Raw genomic sequence first — 22,645 nt, forward strand, 5'->3', positions numbered from 1 at the left:
CTGGTCACCCCTAACTGCCCTCCCCTGCCAGCCTGATTGCCCCTAACTATCCTCCCCTGCAGGCCTGGTTGTCCCCATCTGCCCTCCCCTGAAGGCCTGGTCCCTCCCAACTGCCCTCCCCTACCAGCCATCTTGTATGTTGGAGTAATGGTCAATTTGCATATTACCACTTTATTAGATAGGATTGGTTTGTACATATATAATTGGTTCATTGTGCATTAAATTAACATCTCAAGCTACTTTTAAATAGATGGTAAATGGTGTTACACAAACAATTTTGTGATTCTGGGTAAGTTGAGGTTTATTTTCAAATGAGACTCCAACCGAGCAGGAAGTCTAAACCTGCCAAAGGAGAAAACCTTTTCATAAACCATTTATCACTACAAAAAGCCTGTGGTACAGAGCAATAACAATTGAGAGACAGCCCTGCAGCATTAGATACCATTTCTGAGTTCAATAGACTCTATTACTCAAAATCTGCATATATCTACCTCAAAGAGTTGTTGTGAAGATTAAAGGGGTGTGTATGTGCAAGCACGCACATGTCTGTATGTGTGTGTTTTGGAATACTGTCCAGTATCTAGGCATAGCTGTTAGCTATCTTCATCATTATTGTTGTAGGATAACAATAATGTGGAAAACTCAGAAAATTACCCAGAGATTATTACCTTATCATCCTATCTAATAAAGAGGTAATATGCAAATTGGCCATCACTCCAACACAAGGTGGCCACCCCCATGTGGTCAAAGATGGCCGCCACAAGATGGCCAGCAGGGGAGGGCAGTTGGGGGCAATCAGGCCAGCAGGGGAGAGCAGTTGGGGGAGACCCAGGCCTGCAGGGGAGGGCAGTTGGGGGGAACCAGCCCTGCAGGGGAGGGCAGTTGGGGGCGACCAGGCCTGCAGGAGAGGGCATTTAGGGGCAATCGGGCTGGCAGGGGAGCAGTTAGGTGTCGATCAGGCTGGCAGGGGAGTGATTAGGGGGTGATCAGGCTGGCAGGCAGAAGCGGTTAGGGGCAATCAGGCCTAGATTGTGAGAGGGATCTCAGATTGGAGAGGGTGCAAGCTGGGCTGAGGGACACCCTGCCCCCTCCATGCACAAATTTTGTTCACTGGGCCTCTAGTACCATATAAATATTATTACCAATTCTGTAGTGAGATTAAATAAGAATAAAGTAGTGAGAGTAAAGCATGCGTGTGTTCTCTACTTAGTCTCTCAAAGCTGTGATCAAGGTGTTGGCCAGACTTTGTTCTTATTTGGTGTTCTGGGTTCTCTTCCTAATTCACATGATTGTGGCAGGACTCACTTCTCTGTTATGGTGGAATGAGGTTTCCCTGCTTGCTCTCAGCCAGGGGCCCCTCTGAGCTACTAGAAGCCACTCACATTCCTTGCCACTTGGCCCCTTCCATCTTCAAAGCTGTCAATGGAATCTTCATCACATGGAATCCCTGTCGTGCTTGCCAAGAGGAGTCCAGTCCCTATTAAAGACTCGCCTGATTTAAGTCAGGCCCATTGAGGATAACTTCCCAAGTCAACTGATTGGGACCTAAAATATATCTGCAGAGTATCTTCAAAGCAGCACCTAGACTAGGTTTTGTGTGCATAACTGAGAGAAGGTGTATGTACACTAGGGGTGGGGTCTCAGGGGCTATCTTAGAATTCTGCCTACTGTAAACTCTCATAAATACGTGATAGTTTTCTTGTTATCTACTTGCTTATTACCTGTCTGCCTTCATTAGAGTATAGGCACGATGAGAATAAGGACCTATTGCTTTTATTTTCTGTTGTATTCAAAATGCCTAAAATAATGCCTGCTGCATTATAGATGCTGAATATGATTCAAAAGAACAGGTAGCAGAACTTGGACTAAAACTTGGTTTTCAACATTCAGCCTTTTTTTGGCAGTATGGTTAAATACTAAATAGTTATTTAAAAAATTTTAGATATACCTCTAAAGATATACTTTATATGTATATTTTTAATATTTTTTTGTTGATTTTAGAGAGAGGAAGGGAGAGAGAAAGAAATACCTATTTGTTGTTCCACTTATTTATGCATTCATTGGTTGCTTCTTGTATGTGCCCTGACTGATGATCAAACCTGAAACCTTAGTCTATTGGTAACTGGCTGAACTATCCAGCCAGAGAGATCTACTTTATACTAAAAGAAGCATAGACTTTTGGCATAATGGTGAATTCTCTAATTCAGTTCCATCACTGGCTGAATTATCCCTAGAATACAGGTGTCATACTTTAAATAATGTAGATGTTTTCTATGAAATGAGTCTTGGATGGAGACGAAAGTGTTACATTTATGCTGCTGAGTATGCTGTATTCAGGAGCTCACTTCCTGTTGAAGCCAATACCTCTTTTAACTAGGATGGAACATAGTTGCCAGGAGCATGTCTGAAAGGAGAGGAATTATAGTCGGTCCTCTGTATCCGTGGGTTCTGCATCTGCACATTGAAAATATTCAGGAAAAAAGTTAAGTTGTTGGTGTGTATTATATAGTTAGGCCTATGATGGTTGTGTCTGTATTGAATATGTACAGACTTTTTTTCTTGTCATTATTCCCTAAACAATGCAGTATAACAACTATTTATAAAGCACTTACATTGTGTTATGTATTTATTATAAGTAATCCAGAGATGGTATAAAGTATATGGGAGGATGTCCTTAAGTTATTAGGTTATATGCAAATACTATGCCATTTCATGGAAGGAACTTGAGCGTTCTTGGATTTTGGTATCTGCAGGGGTTCCTGGAACCAGTCCTTCACTATACCAAGAACAGCTGTACCTACACTTTGCATTGTTAAGCCCTCTAAGATCTTTTTGGAGAAGAAGCTGTGTTAAAGAGTAGAAAAAACATGGGACTTGGAGCTTAACATAGCTAAGATGTGGAAACAGCCCAAGTGCTCATCAGTAGATGAGTAGATAAAAAAGCTGTGGTACATGTACACCATAGAATACTTTGTAGCTATTAAAAAGATGGATCTCTTACACTTTGAAACAGCATAGCGAGACCTGGAGAATGTTATGCTAAGCAAGATAATCCAGTCAGAGAAAGAAAGTATCACATGATCTCTCATTCATGTGGAATCTAATGAACAAAACAAACCGATCAACAAAATAGATCCAGAGACATAGAAGCATAGAACAGACTGATGAATCTCAGAGGGAAGGTGGGTAGGGAGAGATTAACCAAAGAACTTATACGTATACTAGAGGCCCGGTGCACAAAAATTTGTGCACTCGGGGGGGAGGGGAGGGTCCTTGAGCCCGGCCTGTGCCCTCTCGAAGTCTGGGACCCCTTGGGAGATAACGACCTGCTGGCTTAGGCCTGCTCCCGGGTGGCAGAGGACAGGCCCAATCCCTAGGTGCAGCCCCTGGTCGGGCTCAGAGCAGGGCTGATTGGGGAGTTGGGGCGCCGCCCCCTGTCATGCACAGAGCATGGCGGATCGGGAGGTTGCGATGCCACCCTCAGTCACACTCAGGGTAGGGCCGATTGGGGGGTTGGGGCACCGCCCCCTGTCACACTCAAGGCAGGTCGATGGGGAGGTTGCGGCGCCACCCCCTGTCACGCACAGAGCAGGGCCAATCGGGGTTGGGGCGCTGCCCCCGGTCACGCACAGAGCAGGGCCCATCAGGGGTGTTGGGGCTCCGTACCCTGTCACGCACAGAGCAGGGCCCATCAGGGGGTTGGGAGCTCCCCCCTGTCACACACAGAGCAGGGTGGATCAGGGGGTGAGGGCGCCGCCCTCTATCACCCACAGAGCAGGACCGATCAGGGGGTTGGGGCACCGCCACTCTCACACTCAGGGCAGGGCCGATGGGGAGGTTATGGCTCTACCCCATCACACACAGAGCAGGGCCCGTGGGGTGGGGGTTGGGGCGCCGCCTTCTATCACCCACAGAGCAGGGCCGATCAGGGGGTTGGGGCGCCGCCACTCTCACATTCAGGGCAGGCCGATGGGGAGGTTATGGCTCTACTCCGTCACACACAGAGCAGGGCCGATCAGGGGTTTGGGGCGCTGCCCCCTGTCACACACAGAGCAGGGCCGATCAGGGGGTTGGGGCAGCACACCCTGTCACACACAGAGCCGCAGGGCGATCATGGGTTTGGGGAGCTCCCCCTATCAGGCACAGAGCAGGGCTGATCAGGGGGTTGGGGCACCTTCCCCTGTCATGAACAGAGCAGGGCGGATAGGGAGGTTGTGGCCCCGTCCCCTGTCACACACACAGCCGCAGGGTGATCAGGGAGTTTGGGCACTGCCCCCTGTCACACTGATCCCGGTGCCGGGAGGCATATTAGCCTTTTACTATATAGGATAGAGGCCTGGTGCACGGGTTGGGGCTGGCTGGTTTGCCCTGAAGGGTGTCCTGGATCAGGGTGGGGGTCCCCACTGGGTTGCCTGGCCAGCCTGGGTGAGGGGATGATGGCTGTTTGCAGCTGGTCACACACCCTTCAGGGTGGGGGTCCCCACTGGGGTGCCTGGCCAGTCTGGGTGAGGGGCTGAGGGCTGTTTTCAGGCTGGCGAGTGACTGAAGCTCCCAACCGCTCCTTTTTTTCTTTTTTCTTTTTTTTATTCTGGGCCAGCTTTAGCTTTGAGACTTGGCTCCAGCTCTTAGGCCTTTGCTCCTGAAAGTAGGTTTCTGGCCTTTGCTTACAATGTTGCGATCCTGTTGCCTGAAACCCAGCGGACTAAAGCAGGTTTCTGGGATTTTGTTTAGCTTCTATATTTGTTACATAGTTGCTTAGAGTTGCAGCTCAGAGACCTGCAGCGGCAGGCGGGGAACGTTGGAGTCCTCCGTCACTGAAGCAAGCAAGTCTCATGTTAGTTTCAAGCTGCCTGGCTGCCGGCTACCATCTTGGCTGGCAGTTAATTTGCATATTGCCCTGATTAGCCAATGGGAAGGGTAGCAGTCGTACGCTAATTACCATGTTTCTCTTTTATTAGATAGGATTATATGCATAACCCATGGACACAGACAATGGTGTGGTTAAGTCTGGGGAGGAGGGTGTAGATGTGAGGTGGGGGGGTCAATGGGGAAAGAAAAGGGGACATATATAATACTTCAACAATAAAGATAATTATTTTATTTATTTATTTATTTATTTAAAATACATTTTATTGATTTTTTACAGAGAGGAAGGGAGAGGGATAGAGAGCCAGAAACATCGATCAGCTGCCTCCTGCACGCCCCTTACTGGGGATGTGCCCGCAACCAAGGTACATGCCCTTGACTGGAATCGAACCTGGAACCTTTCAGTCCACAGGCCGACACTCTATCCACTGAGCCAAACTGGTTCTGGCGATAATTTTTTTTAAAGAGTAGAAAAAAACATGGGCTTTGGAGCTTGACATATCTGAGTCCAAGTCCTTGCACTCTTCTTACTAGTTATGATTAGTTGCTTTACTTAGGCTTAGTTTCCTTATTTAAAAAATGGGAACAATAATGTATACTGCAGAAATTTTGTGAGGATTAAATGGAACATCATTTTAAAAAATTACTGGTATATAGGTATTAGACAAATGTTGGTAACTTATTAAGAGAAAATGGTAGCAAGTACAATCAAATAAACATGTATTCAGAATTTATAATAATTTTTATGAATTTGAGTTCAGTGTTTGATGTCTTAGGGAAAATAGGGATTTGCTAAGCAAGTGACATAAGCATTACCTGAGGAATTTGTTTACTAAAAAATAAAATTTCACCCTATGTGTGATAGATACAAGGCTATAGAAATGTTTTAAAGCCCTTATTTTGTGTGAGACAGAATGTCAGAAACTAATACTATATTGGAAAATAAGACAGACACAGACCCATCCTTCATGAAGCAAGGCATTCTTTTTCTCTTTTTAAAATATTTTTATTGAATTTTAGAGAGAAGAAGGGAGAAGGAGAAAGAGAAACATTGACATGAGAGCAAAACATCAATCAGCTGCCTCCTTCATACACCCTACACCAGGGATTGAGCCTGTAACCCAGGCATGTGCCTTGACTGAGGAATCAAACCAGCAACCTTTCAGTGCATGCATGGGTCAACACCCAACCAACAGCCATACTGGTTAGGGAGCAAGGCATTCATATATTGTCCTTGAAGAATGGTCTCTGGAGGGCTCAAAAATATTTTGTCAGCTAAGTTTGAGCCTTTATCTTCAACTAAATACATTTTCTTTTCCTGAAATGTATCTGATCCAATCTTTTCACCCAGTGACCTCCCCAGTTGGTCTTCCTGAGGTTTAGTGTAGCATGGAAACTTTACATATCAGGCTCTGCTACCTTTATGTATATTATATTCCTAACACTTTCCTTAAATTAGTAAAGAAAAGCTAAAAACACTGTAAAGACTTCAAAGTTAAAAAGATATCTGCATTGTTTATAGTTCTCTTCTATCTTGGTTCAGACAATAACATCCTCTAATTAGGTCCATGTGGTCTTCACCAGATTGCATGGCTGGTCAGAGAGGAATGGTGAAGCAGAGCTAGTTGTCAGTACTTCCTAGAAGTTTTATCTGCTTTTTTACCATTTAAATGTAGTTCACTTTAAGAAAAACTGCCTAGTACTTAAAACTGAAGTTGTTTATAGTTTATATAATTTTAAAAAGGTAATGCACATGGCAACAATCATCTTTTTCTTTATAAAATTTTATTTCTAAAAGAAGGGAATAAGTGCCACATGGTGGCAGCATTACTTAAATTATTGAAGTTCTATTGTAATATTTTATGCTTTCTTTTTGTGTTTGCTAGTATTTCTGAGCAATTGACTCTTTCTCCCAACTTTATACAAATCTTTTCTTCCCTTGATTCCAGTGAGTATTTTGAACAGAGATCCCAGTGGGGCCCTCTCAGTGAGCATTAGTTTGATAGTGTCTGTGGGTAGAGACATTCTCTTCTACACCTTTGTCTTTCTAGCCACAAGGAGCTGTCATGGCCTCTCTCACATAGAACAGGGGAGATCCATTTAGTCAATACTTATGAAGTGCTTGCTATGGGGTGTGTAGTCCTGTACAAGTTTCTTATTTTTAGCAAACTTTATTCTTTGAATGCTTTATTGAATAATTATTGAATACCTAGGTATATCGGTAAGGGATGTATTTAGTTAACAGTAACAGGCACCTGAAAAATAGTAGCTTTAACAAGTGCTTATTTTTCTCTCACACTACCCAGAGCCTAGGCTGTTATGGTGGCTCTATGATGTCAGCTCTCTTCCTGATTTTTTTTCTTCTATCTCCCTGAGGTGTTGCTCTTATGCTTATGTTTACAAGATGGCTGTGGAGCTCCAACCCTCACATCTGCATTTCATGTAGCAAAAAGAAAGGCAGGTGGGAAACATCTAGCAGTCTCTGTTGTAGGTACATTTGCCACTCCAAATAATATTCGATGTTGCTAGAAAGAAAGGAGAGGAGAATGGACCCAAGACTATCTGTCACACTAGATATGTAAAAATAAGAAACAGTCTCTACCTGCAGAAGTTTACAATCTAGGGACAAGAAGGACATATAAACAAAGAGACTTAATGGTGGAAGTATGATGATAAAATAGGCTCAAAGTACTTGAGATCACCAAGGAGGAAACGACTCCCAAGAGAGCTGGGAGGGAATTTTTCATAAAGGGGGTTATGTTTGAGCTGAGAAAGAAAAACAGATACTATCCCGATAGGAAAAAAATGGATGATTAAAATTAGAGGCAAAAATTTTCAAATAAGTATAGTTATTATAGGAGTTGGGAGGGATTGTGTTGATGCTTTTGAATATGGGTTGAATTGATCAAGAGAAAATCCCTTAAAAGGCAGGACAGACTAGAATTTCACTTGACATCCTAACCTCTCATATTTAGTTAGATTATTAGAGTAACTGTCATATTATGAAATATCAGTATGAAGTCTGTCCCATATACCATGTAATAAATATATATGTATACAATATGGTTTTGAATCTTGAAGATTAACCCATTTTGTAATTGAAAGAAAATTTAAAATTATTTCTCATTTCCTCTTTAATATTATCAAATTAAATTCTTAATATATATATTATAGTAACTGTACTAATCTATATATATAAAGGCCTAAGCGACTGAATGACCAAACGGTCACTATGAAGTGCACTGACCACCAGGGGGCAGTCAACTTGGACAGATGAAAAGAAAAATAGGCGATTAAGTCTATGAAAGATTGCAAGCAGGTGGGGCTGAGCTACAGTTCGCATTGGGAGGCTGGGTCATCAGCCCAAATTCTGCCGCTCACCAGGCACCGCTCTAAGGTGCGGCACCCTGACCCTTGTCAACCCCTCGGCCATGTCCTCCCCAGGCAGCCGGGACTGAGGGATGGAGGGAGGGGGAAAAAAAAGACCACAAACTCCGTCCTTAGCACCTGCCTCCTCCTACCAGACCAAAGCCACCCCAGGACTTGCAGGAGGGTGCACAAAGTAGGCGGTCGCGCCGTGCAGCTACCGTGACTCCCCAGTCTGCCCTGGGAGCCCCTCAGGCACTCACCCCACTTCTCCGAGCCTCAGTCTGCACCCCAAGTGAGGCCATGGGAGCTCTGCCCTAGGGACTCACTTCTCCATACCTGGGTGTGGTAGACTAGGAGCTGCGAGGGGCAGTGGTGGAAGATGGAGGCAGATGCTCAGCTGACTGGGATGAGTGGGGCTGGGATGAGCAGGAGTGGCTCCTCCCCGGCCACCTGTCACTTCTCGCACTACTACATCCCTCAGGGGATGTTGGATGCCCATTTCAGCCCGATCCCCGCAGGCCACACCAAGGGACCCCACCAGTGCATGAATCTGTGTGCCATGCCTCTAGTTTTATTAATAACTAGAGGCCTAGTGCATGAAATTTGTGCACTTGGTGGGGGGAGGGGGTTCCCCTCAGCCCGGCCTGCGCCCTCTCACAGCCTGGGAGCCCTCGGGGGATGCCTTAGTGCTGCCGTGGGGGTAGAAGGGGGCTCCAGGGTGCTCAGTCCCGATCGGCCGGACCCCAGCAGCAAGCTAACTTACCATTTGGAGCGTCTTCCCCTGGTGGTCAGTGCACGTCATAGCAACTGGTCGACCATTGACTGCCCCCTGGTGGTCGGTGCACATCATAGTGAGCAGTTGAGTGGCCTTAGCATATCATTAGCACATTACACTTTGATTGCTTGAACAGACGACCGGACACTTAGCATATTAGGCTTTTATTATATAGGATTATAAACATTTTAAAGTGCTTAGTTGCCAGGCACTGTTTGAAGCATTATGTGAGCACTTGCTATTACTTTCAACCTAAGAAAAATAAACTGTATATGAAAAATTTCAGGGTATTTTACATTGGAAACTAGATGCTGAGCTTTGTTTTGAGAATTTTTGCCCCAGAAATAAAATCTAATCTAATAAAAGAGAAACATGGTAATTGGTATACGATCGCTACCCTTCCCATTGGCTAATCAGGGCGATATGCAAATTAACTGCCAGCCAAGATGGCGGCCGGCAGCCAGGCAGCTTGAAACTAACATGAGGCTTGCTTGCTTCAGTGACGGAGGACTCCAACATTCCCCGCCTGCCGCTACCGGTCTCTGAGCCTGCAGTTTAAGAAACATTGTAACGAATATAGAAGGTAAACAAAACCCCAGAAACCAGCTTTCAGCGAGCTGGGATCTCAGAGCTGGAGTTATACATTGTTTCGATTACCTACTTTCAGCAGCTGGAGGCCTAAGAGCTGGAGCCTCAGAGCTAAAGCTGGCCCAGAATTGAAAAAAAAAAAAAAAAAAAAAAAAGAGCCAAAACCGGTTTGGCTCAGTGGATAGAGCATTGGCCTGCAGACTGAAAGGTCCCAGGTTCGATTCCCGTCAAGGGCATGTATCTGGGTTGCGGGCACATCCCCAGTAGGAGATGTGCAGGAGGCGGCTGATCGATGTTTCTCTCCCATCAATGTTTCTGGTTCTCTGTCTCTCTCCCTTCCTCTCTGTAAAAAATCAATAAAATATATTTTAAAAAAAAAATTAAAAAAAAAAAAAAGAAAAAAAGGAGCGGTTGGGAGCTTCCGTCACCCGCCAGCCTGAAAGCAGCCCTCAGCCCCTCACCCAGACTGGCCAGGCACCCCAGTGGGGACCCCCACCCTGAAGGGTGTGTGACCAGCTGCAAACAGCCATCATCCCCTCACCCAGGCTAGCCAAGCACCCCAGTGGGGACCCCCACCCTGAATGGTGTGTGACCAGCTGAAAACAGCCATCATCCCCTCACCCAGGCTGGCCAGGCACCCCAGTGGGGACCCCCACCCTGATCCAGGACACCCTTCAGGGCAAACCAGCCAGCCCCACCCATGCACCAGGCCTCTACCCTATATAGTAAAAGAGTAATATGCCTCCCAGCACCGGGATCAGCGGAGCCGAGAGACCTCCCGGCACCGGGATCAGCGTGACAGGGGGCAGCGCCCAAACCCCCTGATCACCCTGCGGCTCTGTGTGTGACAGGGGCGGGGCCACAACCTCCCTATCTGCCCTGCTCTGTGGCTGATAGGGGGAGCTCCCCAACCTCTGATCGCCCTGCGGCTCTGTGTGTGACAGGGGGCAGCGCCCCAATCCCCTGATTGGCCCTGCTCTGTGCGTGACGGGGTGGCGCCGCAACCTCCCCATAGACCCTGCCTTGAGTGTGACAGGGGGCGGTGCCCCAACCCCCCAATCGGCCCTACCCTGAGCGTGACTGAGGGTGGCATAGCAACCTCCCAATCCGCCCTGCTCTGTGCATGACAGGGGGCGGCGCCCCAACTCCCCAATCGGCCCTGCTCTGAGCCCGACCAGGGGCTGCACCTAGGGATTGGGCCTGCCCTCTGCCACCCGGGAGCGGGCCTAAGCCAGCAGGTCGTTATCTCCCGAGGGGTCCCAGACTGCGAGAGGGCATAGGCCAGGCTGAGGGACCCTCCCTTCCCCCCGAGTGCACAAATTTTTGTGCACCGGGCCTTTAGTGAATATATAAATAAGATGATGTTATAGTTTTCCTTTTGTAATAGGTGTCAGTAGTATCAGTATAAAAAAGCACCTACCAGATGGTAAGTTTAAGGGCAGAGACTATTTCTGACACCCTGTTTCATGTAACATCATTGGGTCTATTTGTTGTATCATTTAATTATTATCATTAATAGGCTATTAGAGAGGTGAGACTACAAATTCACTTGCTACAATGTGTGACTGCCAAGTTGCCTGCTACCAGAAATAACTCTTTCAATAACTCTTTAAATAAAGTGGTTCTTAACTTTAGGAAGTCATGGACTCCTTGGAGATTTTTCCCTCCAAGAAAAATAGAGGACATGTACATTCAATTTGAGTGCAATTTCAAGGGGGTTCTAGAACCCCAACTGTGGACCCCAGGATAAGACTTATACTCTGAATGGAGCTGAAGAGTTCCCCTCTCTGCTCATTGTTACCTTTCTATTTGAATTGAGATACCATTCTTTTGTATAAACAAAATCATGAGAACAAAAATGCCAGCTTTTCTAAACACTAGAACAAATAGACCACATAAAGATTATATATATTATGTGTGTGTTTATGAATGACTCATAAAGTGAGATAAGAAAATTCTGTTATTTTTAGGAAGGAAAGAATTAAAAATATACATATGTACACATATATGTTTATATACATTTTATATATGCATGTGTGTATATATACACACATATATGTTGATGGATGTGTGTGGATGTATGTCCTTATACTTAAAACAATGGTGGAATAAAAAAATTTAAAGAATTACCTAAAGAGAGCGTGATAGAGGGAATAGGATGTAAAGGATAGTGATAGAAGCTAGACTTTTTTGAAGAGAGAGAGAATTTTGGAGCCATGTAAATATTTTACAAAATTAAAAGAAAGTTAAATTTTAGTAAGTAATTCTCTCCATATCAACTAAAAAATGTAAAAAAGCAAACCTATGTTTGTAGATTTTGGTATTGCCATGCAGAGAGAAATTATCCTAAGTAACTTTAAAACACAGTAATTTGACTACATTCCTAGAGGAATCTCCCTTCACAACAACAACAACAAAAATAACCCCAAAACAAAAAAACTGTTTTCAGTAATCATTTTGTTGATGCTAGTATTGGTATTATTTGTTTAAATTGGTAATAAAGCAAATGAGTAATTATATTGGTGACTTGAGAACTGGAAAGAGATGAGGCAGAGGAGGGTAATTAAAAACCCTGTAGTCCTGAATTTAAGTTTGACTAATGAGTGAGAACTTAAAAAGTTTCCTTTCTTTTTAAAAAATAGTTCTCTCCTAGCTTTGTCCACTGAAAGTTCTAGAAATAATGACCAAGCCAGTAGAGTGACCACCACTAGTGCTCAGTCTCCAAATACTATTTGTAAATACTATTGGTTTTTAGAGACCTACTGATTCCAAGTCTGAGTCAGGAAATGTACACATGAGCCTGGAGCATCAGGCCATACCAGAAGTAAAGAAACTACTAAAAAACATTCAAGTTTTGTCTAAAGCAGAGGTGGGGCATGTCCAGCCCATGGGCTGCATAAGGCCCATGAAATCATTTGGCCCAGCCCTGCCAAGGCACTAGGGGTGAGTTAATTAAATGTTTGATCAAATATAGCAGGCTAATTTTTAAGTTGATAATTTTGTATGGCCCGCAAATGATGTTATAAATATCCAAATAGCCTTTGGCAGAAAAAAGGTTCTCTACCCCTGGTCTAAAGCATTCCAGAACCAACTTGAATAGGCTCCCACTGGACAAAGGACAGGTTAACCACCAATAAGGAGAAATACTGTAATGGATGAAAAAATGCATTTTAAAATTTTTGAGTTACAGGAATATGTAAAAACAAACAAAAACCTTTAGAGCATACTAGGGAACCAAATAATTGTTTTAGGGAAATGATCAGGTGTTTTATTTTGCCTTTCATATAATGAGCAATTTTCAGAGTAGCCAAATAGTCGGTGAGGGGAAATTTTTCATTTTGGGGGTATTCCTGCTGATAAATGAAGACAGAATGCTAGCAATGTTCTCTCGAAAGTACACAACCAACCTCTGAAATGTTCTTTATAAACAAAATATAAAACCCTGAATCTGATCGAGCCTCTAGTTCTAACTACTAATTTACAGGAAAGAGAAGAGACAAAGGAACATGTTCAATTATACCATGGGGATTCATTCAGCAGAAAAACAGACTGTGGGAAACTGCAGAATAAATGACTCACTTTTTCCCCCAACAAATTGCAAAGGGTAAAAAAATGATGGAGGACAAATCTATAGATTAAAAAAGATTTAAGAAACATATTAACCAATTGCAATGTAAGAATCTTCAATTTTGTTTTAAACTGGAGGATAAAAAGAACATTTATGGGTTAATTGAGGGAACGCTACCTTGATTTGTGTGTTTTTTAAAAAATATATTTTTATTGTTTTCACATAGAAAGGGAGGGAGAGAGAAACATCAATGGTGAGAGAATCATTGATCAGTTGCTTCCTGCACATCCCCTACTGGGGATTGAGCCCCCAACCCCGGGCATATGCCCTGACTGAGAATCAAACATGACCTCCTGATTCATAGGTCAATGCTCAACCACTGAGCCATGCCGGGTGGGCACTACCTTGATTTTTAATAATATTAAAGATTTGTTGAGTGTGAGAGAGGTAGTCTTATTGTATCTGTTTTTTAAGAGGAGTTTTTGTCTTTTAAAGGTAGATGTTGACATATTTATAGTTGAAATGATACACTGCCCGGGATCTGCTTCAAAAGAATACAGGATTGAGTAGGGAGATGTATGGAATGCTATAGAAGGAACAAACGCAGCCATGAGTTGAGAATTTTTGAAGCTTGTTGATAGGAATATGAGGATTCATTGTTTTATTTTCCCAACTTTTGTATAAGTTTTAAATTTTTTACTATGGGAAAATTAAGAGTAAAAATCTGACCACAGCTCCTCCATAATAATGACTTAAAACAAAAACCCGGTAACATAACTTAACTTTTTATTTCCTTATGATCAAGTTTATCACCTTTCTTTTTTTAAATAAATGTTTATTTTGTATTGATTTTAGATTTAAAGTAAAATTGTTAAGATAGTACAGAGAGTTCTTGTTTACCCTTTCCTCATTATCTCTCTATTAATGTCTTATAGTACCGTGCTACATTGGTAAAACCTAGGAAACCGACATTGGTACGTTACTACTAACTAAACACCAGACTGGATTTCACTAGTTTTTCCATTACAGTCCTCTTTCTGTCCAGGATCTAATCCAGGGTACCACATTAGCATTTAATTGTCCTGTCTCTCTAGTCTTCTTTGGTTTGTGACAGTTACTTAGTCTTCCTTGTTTTTCATAATCTTGATAGTCTTGAGTACTGGCCAGTATCCTGTAAATGTCCCCCAATCTAGGTTTGTCTGATTGTTTTTTTGTTTTTGTTTTTTTTTAAGATTAGACTAGGGTTGTGAATTTTGGGAAGAGTACCACAGAAGTAACTAGCTCTTGTCATCACATTTTATCAGGGGATGCTATCACCATGACATCACTAATGATATCAACTGTCATTGTTTCCACTGTCAAGTTACTGTTTTTCTCTTTCCCTGCTCTATTCTTTAGAAGCAAGTCACTAAGTCTAGCCCACCCTCAAGTGGGGGATATTAAGACCCTCCCCGCTTCCCACAGTGCAGTGACTCACTAGAACTCAAGGACATAGCATATGGTTGTTGTGGGGGCTCAGTGTTCTGGCAAAGGAATACAGAGCAAAGTCATCAAAGTGAACAAGTGCACGGGGAGGAGTCTGGGTGAAACTAGGCAGAAGCTTCCAAGAGTCCTAGGGTTCACACGATATGTTCTTCATTCCTTAGCAGTGAGCTGTGACAACACGTGTGGAATGTTATCCATCAGGAAAACTTGCTTTAGCCTAGGAGTCCAGGGTTTTTACTGGGGACTGGCAGGTAGGCAATCTCTGCATAGTTTGTATCAAATTCCAGACTCACGGAAGGAAAGTGGTGTCTTATCATTTATAGAAAGTTTTATATCAGTGAAAGGAACTATTTACTGGTCAAGTTCCCAGCCCACAGCCAAAGGCCAATCTTGCAAGCAGGCCTTTCTAAGGATAGTAATCTTAGGCCTTCAGTGTTAGCTCTTTTCTGCACAGGGAAGTGTCCTCATATTACCTTTACTTCATACTTTTACTTGAGAAAAATGGAACCAGGTAAAAAATAGTATAAATAAGATGGTAAGAATGAAAAAAAATTTAAAATCAAATCAAGGGCATCTCATATATTTTTTTGCTGTACAGAATGAAATATGTCACAGTTTAGGCCTCATTTTTTGTCTTTATTTCTCATGCCCATTAAAAAATATATATATCTTTATTTATTTCGGAGAGGGAGAAAAAGATAGAAACTTCAATGATGAGAGAGAATCATTAATCAGCTGCCTCCTGAACAACCCACACTGGGGATCAAGCCCACAACTCAGGCATATGCCCTGACCTGGAACCAAACCGTGACCTCCTGGTTCATTGGTCAATGCTCAACCACTGAGCCACGCCGGCCAGGCTCTCTTGTCCATTTTAAAATATTGCTATAAAAATTATTACTCATATTGCAACTTTTCAACTTTTGAAGCATTTCATAATAATAAAAAAATGTCTCCAGATTGTGTGTCATCTCATTTATTGCCAAGTAATTAGAAGAAGGCCTTGTAAATTTTAGTAATAAGTAATAACATAACAACCAAAACCTGGGTGGAAATCCCAGAAAGTAATTACTAAGATTTAAACACAATATGTACTAGTCACTTATTTTCTTTTGATAGGAAAAACGTGGTCTTCGAGAAATGCGAGTTCTTGAGAATTTGAAGAATATGATCCTTGAAACAAATGAACATACTCTTCCCAAATGTAGAGAAACAATGCAAGACAACTTAAACCAAGTTCTCCAGAGATGTAAGCCAGCTATTTTCTTATGTTGCTTTATTTCACATGAGATCTATGCCAAAATGTATCTTTTTGGGTATTTGGTGGGAGTTAGAGAGGATAGAGATAGATGGCCTGTCTCAGAGGAAGTGCTTATCTAGTGACTAATGTGTATTGCCATTGATGTTGAGAGCCTTAATCTCCAAAGTGAGATGTGTGTGTCTGCAGTGCACAAGATTATTTATCCTTTTAGGATGTGAGAAAATTGAAACATATTTACCTTAAAAAATTTATCCATTAGAAAAAGTTTGATAACCAAGATTTAGGATCTGAAATAAAATGTTTTCAAATAGGATATTAGAGTGTGTTTTTTAACTTAAAAAAATAATCCTGTTATAATATTAGTATTTTATTATTTTCATTAAGCAAAATATTTTACTTTGAAGACATAGTTAATCAAAAAGAATATTTATTAAACATGTCAAATCATAGCATAAAAGGAGTTTTATTAATAATTGATTTTAAAATTAGAAGTATATCAGAAATACAAGGCTGCTCCTTGCATATATATTGACACTATTCAGCTTGTCCAAGGATAATGCTGGTAAATAATGATGGATTACTGAAGTGCCAAATAAAATGTCTTTCAGGCCCTAACCAGTTTGGCTCAGTGGATAGAGCGTTGGCCTGCGGACTCAAGGGTCCCAGGTTCAATTCCGGTCAAGGGTATGTACCTTGGTTGCAGGCACATCCCCAGTAGGGAGTGTGCAGGAGGCAGTTGATCGATGCTTCTCTCTCATCGATGTTCCTAACTCTCTATCCCTCTCCCTTCCTCTCTGTAAAAAATCAATAAAATATATTATAAAATAAAATGTCTTTCAGGCAGGGAGGAAGGAGAGAAAACTGGTCAGTGACGGAAAGCAGCTAAGAGACCTTGGCTAGTAATTGAGTTAAGTCTTTATGTGCAAGTCCAAGTTAGTCTTGTGTACTCTGATGTTAAAAGGAGATTGGAGAGGAAAAATCCCCTAAGGTCACGTTTGGTTTCTTTGAGGGGAGCAACAAGAAATCTAAAATTAACCTCAGACTTTTGCATTTTACTACAAACTTGCCCTTGTTTGTTCTCACTGTCACTTCCTTAACCTTGACAAACATTCTAGACATTATGCTACAAATAAAACTAAAATTATTATTAATAAGAATGCTTATGTATGCATTTGAACTCTGCCTGTAACTTGCCTTTTCTACATTTTGAGAATATAAAAATAAATTAGGTAAAACTTGGTAAAAATCTATAAACAGTTATTTGACTTGCTTCATTCTTGGGCTAAAGTTATTTCTGATGTGAAGATTGGCCTCTTAAAAGTAGAGTCTTCAGCCCAGTTGGTGTGGCTCAGTGGTTGAGCATCGACCTATGAACCAGGAGTCACGGTTCAATTCCTGGTTAGTAGGGGGCCTGCCGGAGGCAGCCAGTCAGTGATTCTCATCATTGATGTTTCTATCTTTCTCTCCCTCTCCCTTCCTCTCTGAAATATATATAATTTTAAAGTAGAGTCTTCACAGTGCATTAAAAAAGTATTATCCAGCCGAAGCCGGTTTGGCTCAGTGGATATAGAGCGTCGGCCTGAGGACTGAAAGGTCCCAGGTTCGATTCCGGTCAAGGGCATGTACCTGGGTTGCGGGCACATCCCCAGTGGGAGGTGTGCAGGAGGCAGCTGATCAATGTTTCTCTCTCATCGATGTTTCTAACTCTCTATCTCTCTCCCATCCTCTCTGTAAAAAATCAATAAAATATATATTTAAAAAAATATATATTATCCAAAATTTAAATGTATTCTCCTAAAAGGAAGAATTAAAACACAAAATGCAAAGTTAATAATTAAGGTTTTGACATATACAGACTTCTTTGGGTCTCATTGTTAGCTTTAGAAACTAGTCAATGATTTTTGGAACTCAGTAGGCTCCAATATAAGTATTTTCATGTAGTACTCATCCTGAACAGCACAGGTATAATGGAGATAATTACCTGCTTTTTAAGCTGATGTAGTTTAAAAATTCACCTGCCCAGCTGTTGTTCTTGGGGAATTTCATGTTTAAAAACTTGACATTTTAAGTCATAGTGCTGGCTTATTTATTTTCACTGCTAACTGATCAGAGAGTTGTGCAAGATCATGCAAGTGAATTTATTATATATGGAATATATTCTGATCTAAGTTATACTTTACAAGACTAGTGATGAGTTGAGTTTTGTTCTGTGCCTGTTAGAACTGCCACATTAGTCTCTTCTATGCATGCTTGAGAGCTGTGCTGGCAGTGCCATCAGCTGCATCTCAGAACTATACTGGTATGGATCGTGGTCTAACATGATGCACAAAACTAAATAGCTGTGCAACAGTAAAGTGGGGACATCTCGAATTATTTGAATGAGACCAGTTACGGAATCTGCAGCTCATAATTGTTTCTGCTTTTGGCTGTGTAGCGCCACCTATCTTGCAAAGTGTGTTTGTGTGAGCAGAGCCTTTAAAACTAACACTCTCCTGTGGATCCTTAACACCACAAAAATAAACAAGAACTCTAGGACAGGAGAGAAACCAAGATGGCGGCATAGGTAAACACAGGAAATTGCTGCCTCGCACAACCACTTCAAAAATACAACTAAAAGACAAAATGGACATCATCCAGAACCAAGGAAGGCTGGCTGAGTGGAAATTCTACAACTAGAAGGAAAGAGAAAAGCACACTGAGACTCAGAGGAGGTGCAGAGGCGCACATGGAAAGGGCTGGCAATTGAGGACAGGGTTGTCTTTTTCAATCGGGAGGGAGACACACGCTCCCGCACTGAACTCCAGTTCTGGGCTAGTCTCTGGGGACCCACACTCATACGGGGAGAAGCTGGACTGTCTGGCATTGGGCGGAACTCGAGGGCGGCTTTCTCTCAGAGGTGCTTGCGGTGATTACCGCGGGACACTGAGACCTGGGGCCTCCTGGGGCAGGACTGAGGATCAGCCATGGCTGTTTGCTCCACCCTATTGATTCCCTCGGACCCTGCCCCACCCAAGCTGTGCGCAGAGGCTTTTGCATATGGATGACCTGGCCCTTTGCAATCTAAGATTACCTAACAAACTGCATCTGGGTCAGAGAGACCCAGAACATCCAAAAGAAGGCCCCGGGGCTCCACAGCAGCTTGCACTGCTTCACAGCTGGGGCTCATCTGGGCACCTCCAAATCCCAAACAAAGAAGAGGAATCTGCGGATCTCTCTGTGGCTCCTACTGGGTAGCCTCAGGAAGAGGCTAAATTAGCACCTCCTTAGAGATCCAAGAGCCAGTGTACCCAGTGGTCAGAGTGGGACCATCCAGATTACAACTCCTCATATCCATAAGGGACACACTCAGGGGGCAGACTCAGTGAGCACCAAAGCCCCACTGAAGCAAGACTTGCCCCAGAAGGGTGTCTCCAGCACAGAAGTTCTCCCACCATAGACACAGCCGATTCTCACAGCCAATTGGCCTGGAGGTCAATTCCTCCCGGTGATACCAACTACAATCAACGCTTAACTACGGCAAGACTGTGCACGCAGCCCACGAGGGGTCCACCAAGAGTGTCCACGTCAGGTAATTGGGGAGGCTGAGCTACTGGGCCCTATAGGACACCTAGCACAGAAAGCCACCCTATCAACACAGAAGCCAAAATGCAGAGACAAAGAGACAGGTCACAAATGACAGAAATGGAGGAGGGCAAGCTTCTGGATATATAGAGTTCAAAACCACAGTTGTAAGGTTTTTCAAGAGTTTTCTATAAACCGCTGATAAATTTAGTGAGACCCTCAATAAATCTAGTGAGACCCTGAGGATATGAAAAAGGACCAAATAGAAATTAAGCATACACTGACTGAAGTAGAGAATGTTATGCAGAGATCCAACAGCAGACTAGAGGATCGCAAGAATCAAGTCAAAGTTTGAAATACCAAGAAGTCAAAAACACCCAACCGGAAAAGCAAAAAGAAAAAAGAATCCAAGAATATGAGGATAGTGTAAGGAGCCTCTGGGACAACTTCAAGCGAACCAACATCCGAATTATAGGGGTGCCAGGAGAAGAGAGAGAGCAAGATATTGAAGGCCTATTTGAAGAAATAATGACAGAAAACTTCCCCTTCCTGGAGAAAGAAATAGACTTACAAGTCCAGGAAGCGCAGAGAACCCCAAACAAAAGGAATCCAAAGAGGACCACACCAAGACACATCATAATTAAAATGCCAAGAGCAAAAGACAAAGAGAGAATCTTAAAAACAGCAAGAGAAAGAAACTCAGTTACCTACAAGGGAATACCCATACGACTGTCAGCTGATTTCTCAACAGAAACTTTGCAGGCCAGAAGGGAGTGGCAAGAAATATTCAAAGTGATGAATAGCAAGATCCTACAACCAAGATTACTTTACCCAGCAAAGCTATCATTCAGAATTGAAGGTCAGATAAAGAGCCTCACAGATAAGAAAAAGCTAAAAGAGTTCATCACCACCAAACCATTATTATATGAAATGCTGAAAGGTATCCTTTAAGAAGAGGAAGAAGAAGAAAAAGGTAAAGATACAAATTATGAACAAGTACATATCTATCAACAAGTGAATCTAAAACTCAAGTGAATAAAAAATCTGATGAACAGAATAAACTGGTGAATATAATAGAATCAGGGGCATAGAAAGGGAGTGGACTGACAATTCTCAGGGGGAAGGGGGTGAGGGGGTTCAGGAAGAGACTGGACAAAAATCGTACACCTGTGATGAGGACAGTGGGGGAGGTAAGGGCAAAGGGTGGGGTGGGAACTGGGTGGAGGGGAGCTATGGGGGAAAAAAAGAGGAACAACTGTAATCTGAACAATAAAGATTTAATTTTAAAAAAGAAGAACTCTAGGACAGCAATTTTCAACCTTTTTCATCTTAGAGCACACATAAACCAATTACTAAAATTCTATGGCACACCAAAAAATATATTTGACAAAAGAAATAGGTATAATTTTGATTCATTCACACCAGACAGCTGTGAATAATTTGGTGATCTAAGGGAAAAGAGGTCAGTACCCCTCACTAGTCAGGTATTGCATGTTTTAAAAATTCTTGCAGCACTCCAGTTGAAAATTGCTGCTCTAAGAAGATACATAAAAACAACCCATAAAGTAACTTGTCATCAAGATGCAGCCTTTACTATTTTCTCATCCTGAACATACTAGTAGTTCTGTGTTTGACTCATTAATTATTTAATATACTTCACCAAGTTTGTTATCTAGAATTCTTGTCCTTGATTTTAGAGAGTAAGGACAGAAAGCCTCTAGGTTATTCCTGATTCAACTTAACTAATACAGCCATAGTAAAATAAACTTTCTCTCTCTTCCTGCCTCTCTCTCTTTTTAAGAGCAGTGACTATTTTTGTATTATTTAAACAAAAGATAAATGTAAAGCACTAAGAAAAAGAAGTTAAGAAATTAGGGGGGAAAAGGAGAAAGAAATAAATCACCTTAATAACTACATAAAGATAACCATTGCTTTTTAACTTTGGAGAACATCATTCCAGACAACTTTGTATATATCCAAATGGAAGGATGGATAGCGGGATGACTGCTGAATGAACAGATGGGCAAGTATAAGAGGGGGTTGGGGGGTGGGGGGAGAGACCTGATAAGAATGGATCATATAATTTTTAAAAATACATTTTTTATTGTTTACACTAGTGTAGATGTCCCTCATTTTCACCCCCCTTGCCCACCTCCATCCAGTCCCCACCACCACCACCACCCCCGTCTTCACCACACTATTGTCTTTTTAAATTAAAGTATTAATTTTAAATTTTATTTGAATTTAACAGAACAAAAACTTAAAGCTGAAATACATTAAAATATGTGTTTCTTTACTATTAAAGGTTGTAGTTGCTAAAAGATCATTCTAAGAAAAGTAATAAAAGACATTCTGAAGTTAGCATCATTATTTCTGCATTAGTTAATGCCTTGAGACGTGGAGAGGTTAAGACTTAACCTTTTCTCTTGCATCTCTTCCCCAACCTCTCACTTGTGAATTTTAGCTTTGGTAGGGTTTATAGTATTTGTTTCTGTTCTGCACTTATAATGCTGCCAATTGCTTATTTAGTTGTACACTATTCAACTTCTTTCTGTTTCTGGTTTGTTTATTAGATCTGTAATAATGTTGTTACAGTTCTCAGTTTGTTTCCTTAGCTTTACAGTCACATTTTCATTTCATGCTGTATGTTTGATCGCTTTTAATAGATTCAATTGAGGTGGGTTTTGTTCGTTTGTTTGTTTTTTGTATTACAAAGTACCAGTGGAGAATTTTATTAGGTTTTCTTTCAGAATTGGATACTTTGTCTTATCTGCCTCTCACATATTATGTTCCTTCTCCCTCCCCCACCCATATCTGTTTCTCTATAAATGATAAATGAAAGCGTATCAGAGTTCTAAGAGTTTTGTCTATTCATTTTCTTTCTCTGACTTTTGGGGGAGGAATAGTTATGGTGAGGTTAGGAGTCTCAGTTCTTTATTAGAATCTGTGTTCCTATTCTTGGCCATCACTTTTCAAAGTTTATAATATGCAATTATAGTATTTCCTTTTTCAGTAAAGGATGGAGATTTTCCCCCCTCTTACTCTTTTATAGTTTTTTATGTATTTTATGAGGTATTTAAGGGGCTAACCTTGTCTGTTTTTGCTACACTCTGCCTCTTTACCTAGAAATCATTAAGAACTCATGATTTAAAATACTACTTTTATAGCACTT

At 42.0% G+C, this 22,645-nt stretch overlaps 1 protein-coding gene across 2 annotated transcripts in view; it reads left to right on the forward strand.

Moving 5' to 3' along the window:
• Positions 1–22,645, forward strand: part of BLOC1S5 (biogenesis of lysosomal organelles complex 1 subunit 5) — a 58,195-nt gene that overhangs the window by 14,023 nt on the left and 21,527 nt on the right. Inside the window, exons 3-4 of one of the 2 annotated variants that reach the window (XM_036350229.1) lie at positions 14,102–14,140; positions 15,771–15,900. In XM_036350229.1, coding sequence (XP_036206122.1) covers positions 14,102–14,140; positions 15,771–15,900 — 169 coding nt within the window. The remainder of the gene's footprint in view (positions 1–14,101; positions 14,141–15,770; positions 15,901–22,645) is intronic. The other variant, XM_036350230.1, reaches the window with a different exon arrangement.

Source organism: Myotis myotis, unplaced genomic scaffold (genome assembly GCF_014108235.1).
Source record: "Myotis myotis isolate mMyoMyo1 unplaced genomic scaffold, mMyoMyo1.p scaffold_m19_p_2, whole genome shotgun sequence".
In the NCBI taxonomy this organism is placed as follows: domain Eukaryota; kingdom Metazoa; phylum Chordata; class Mammalia; order Chiroptera; family Vespertilionidae; genus Myotis; species Myotis myotis.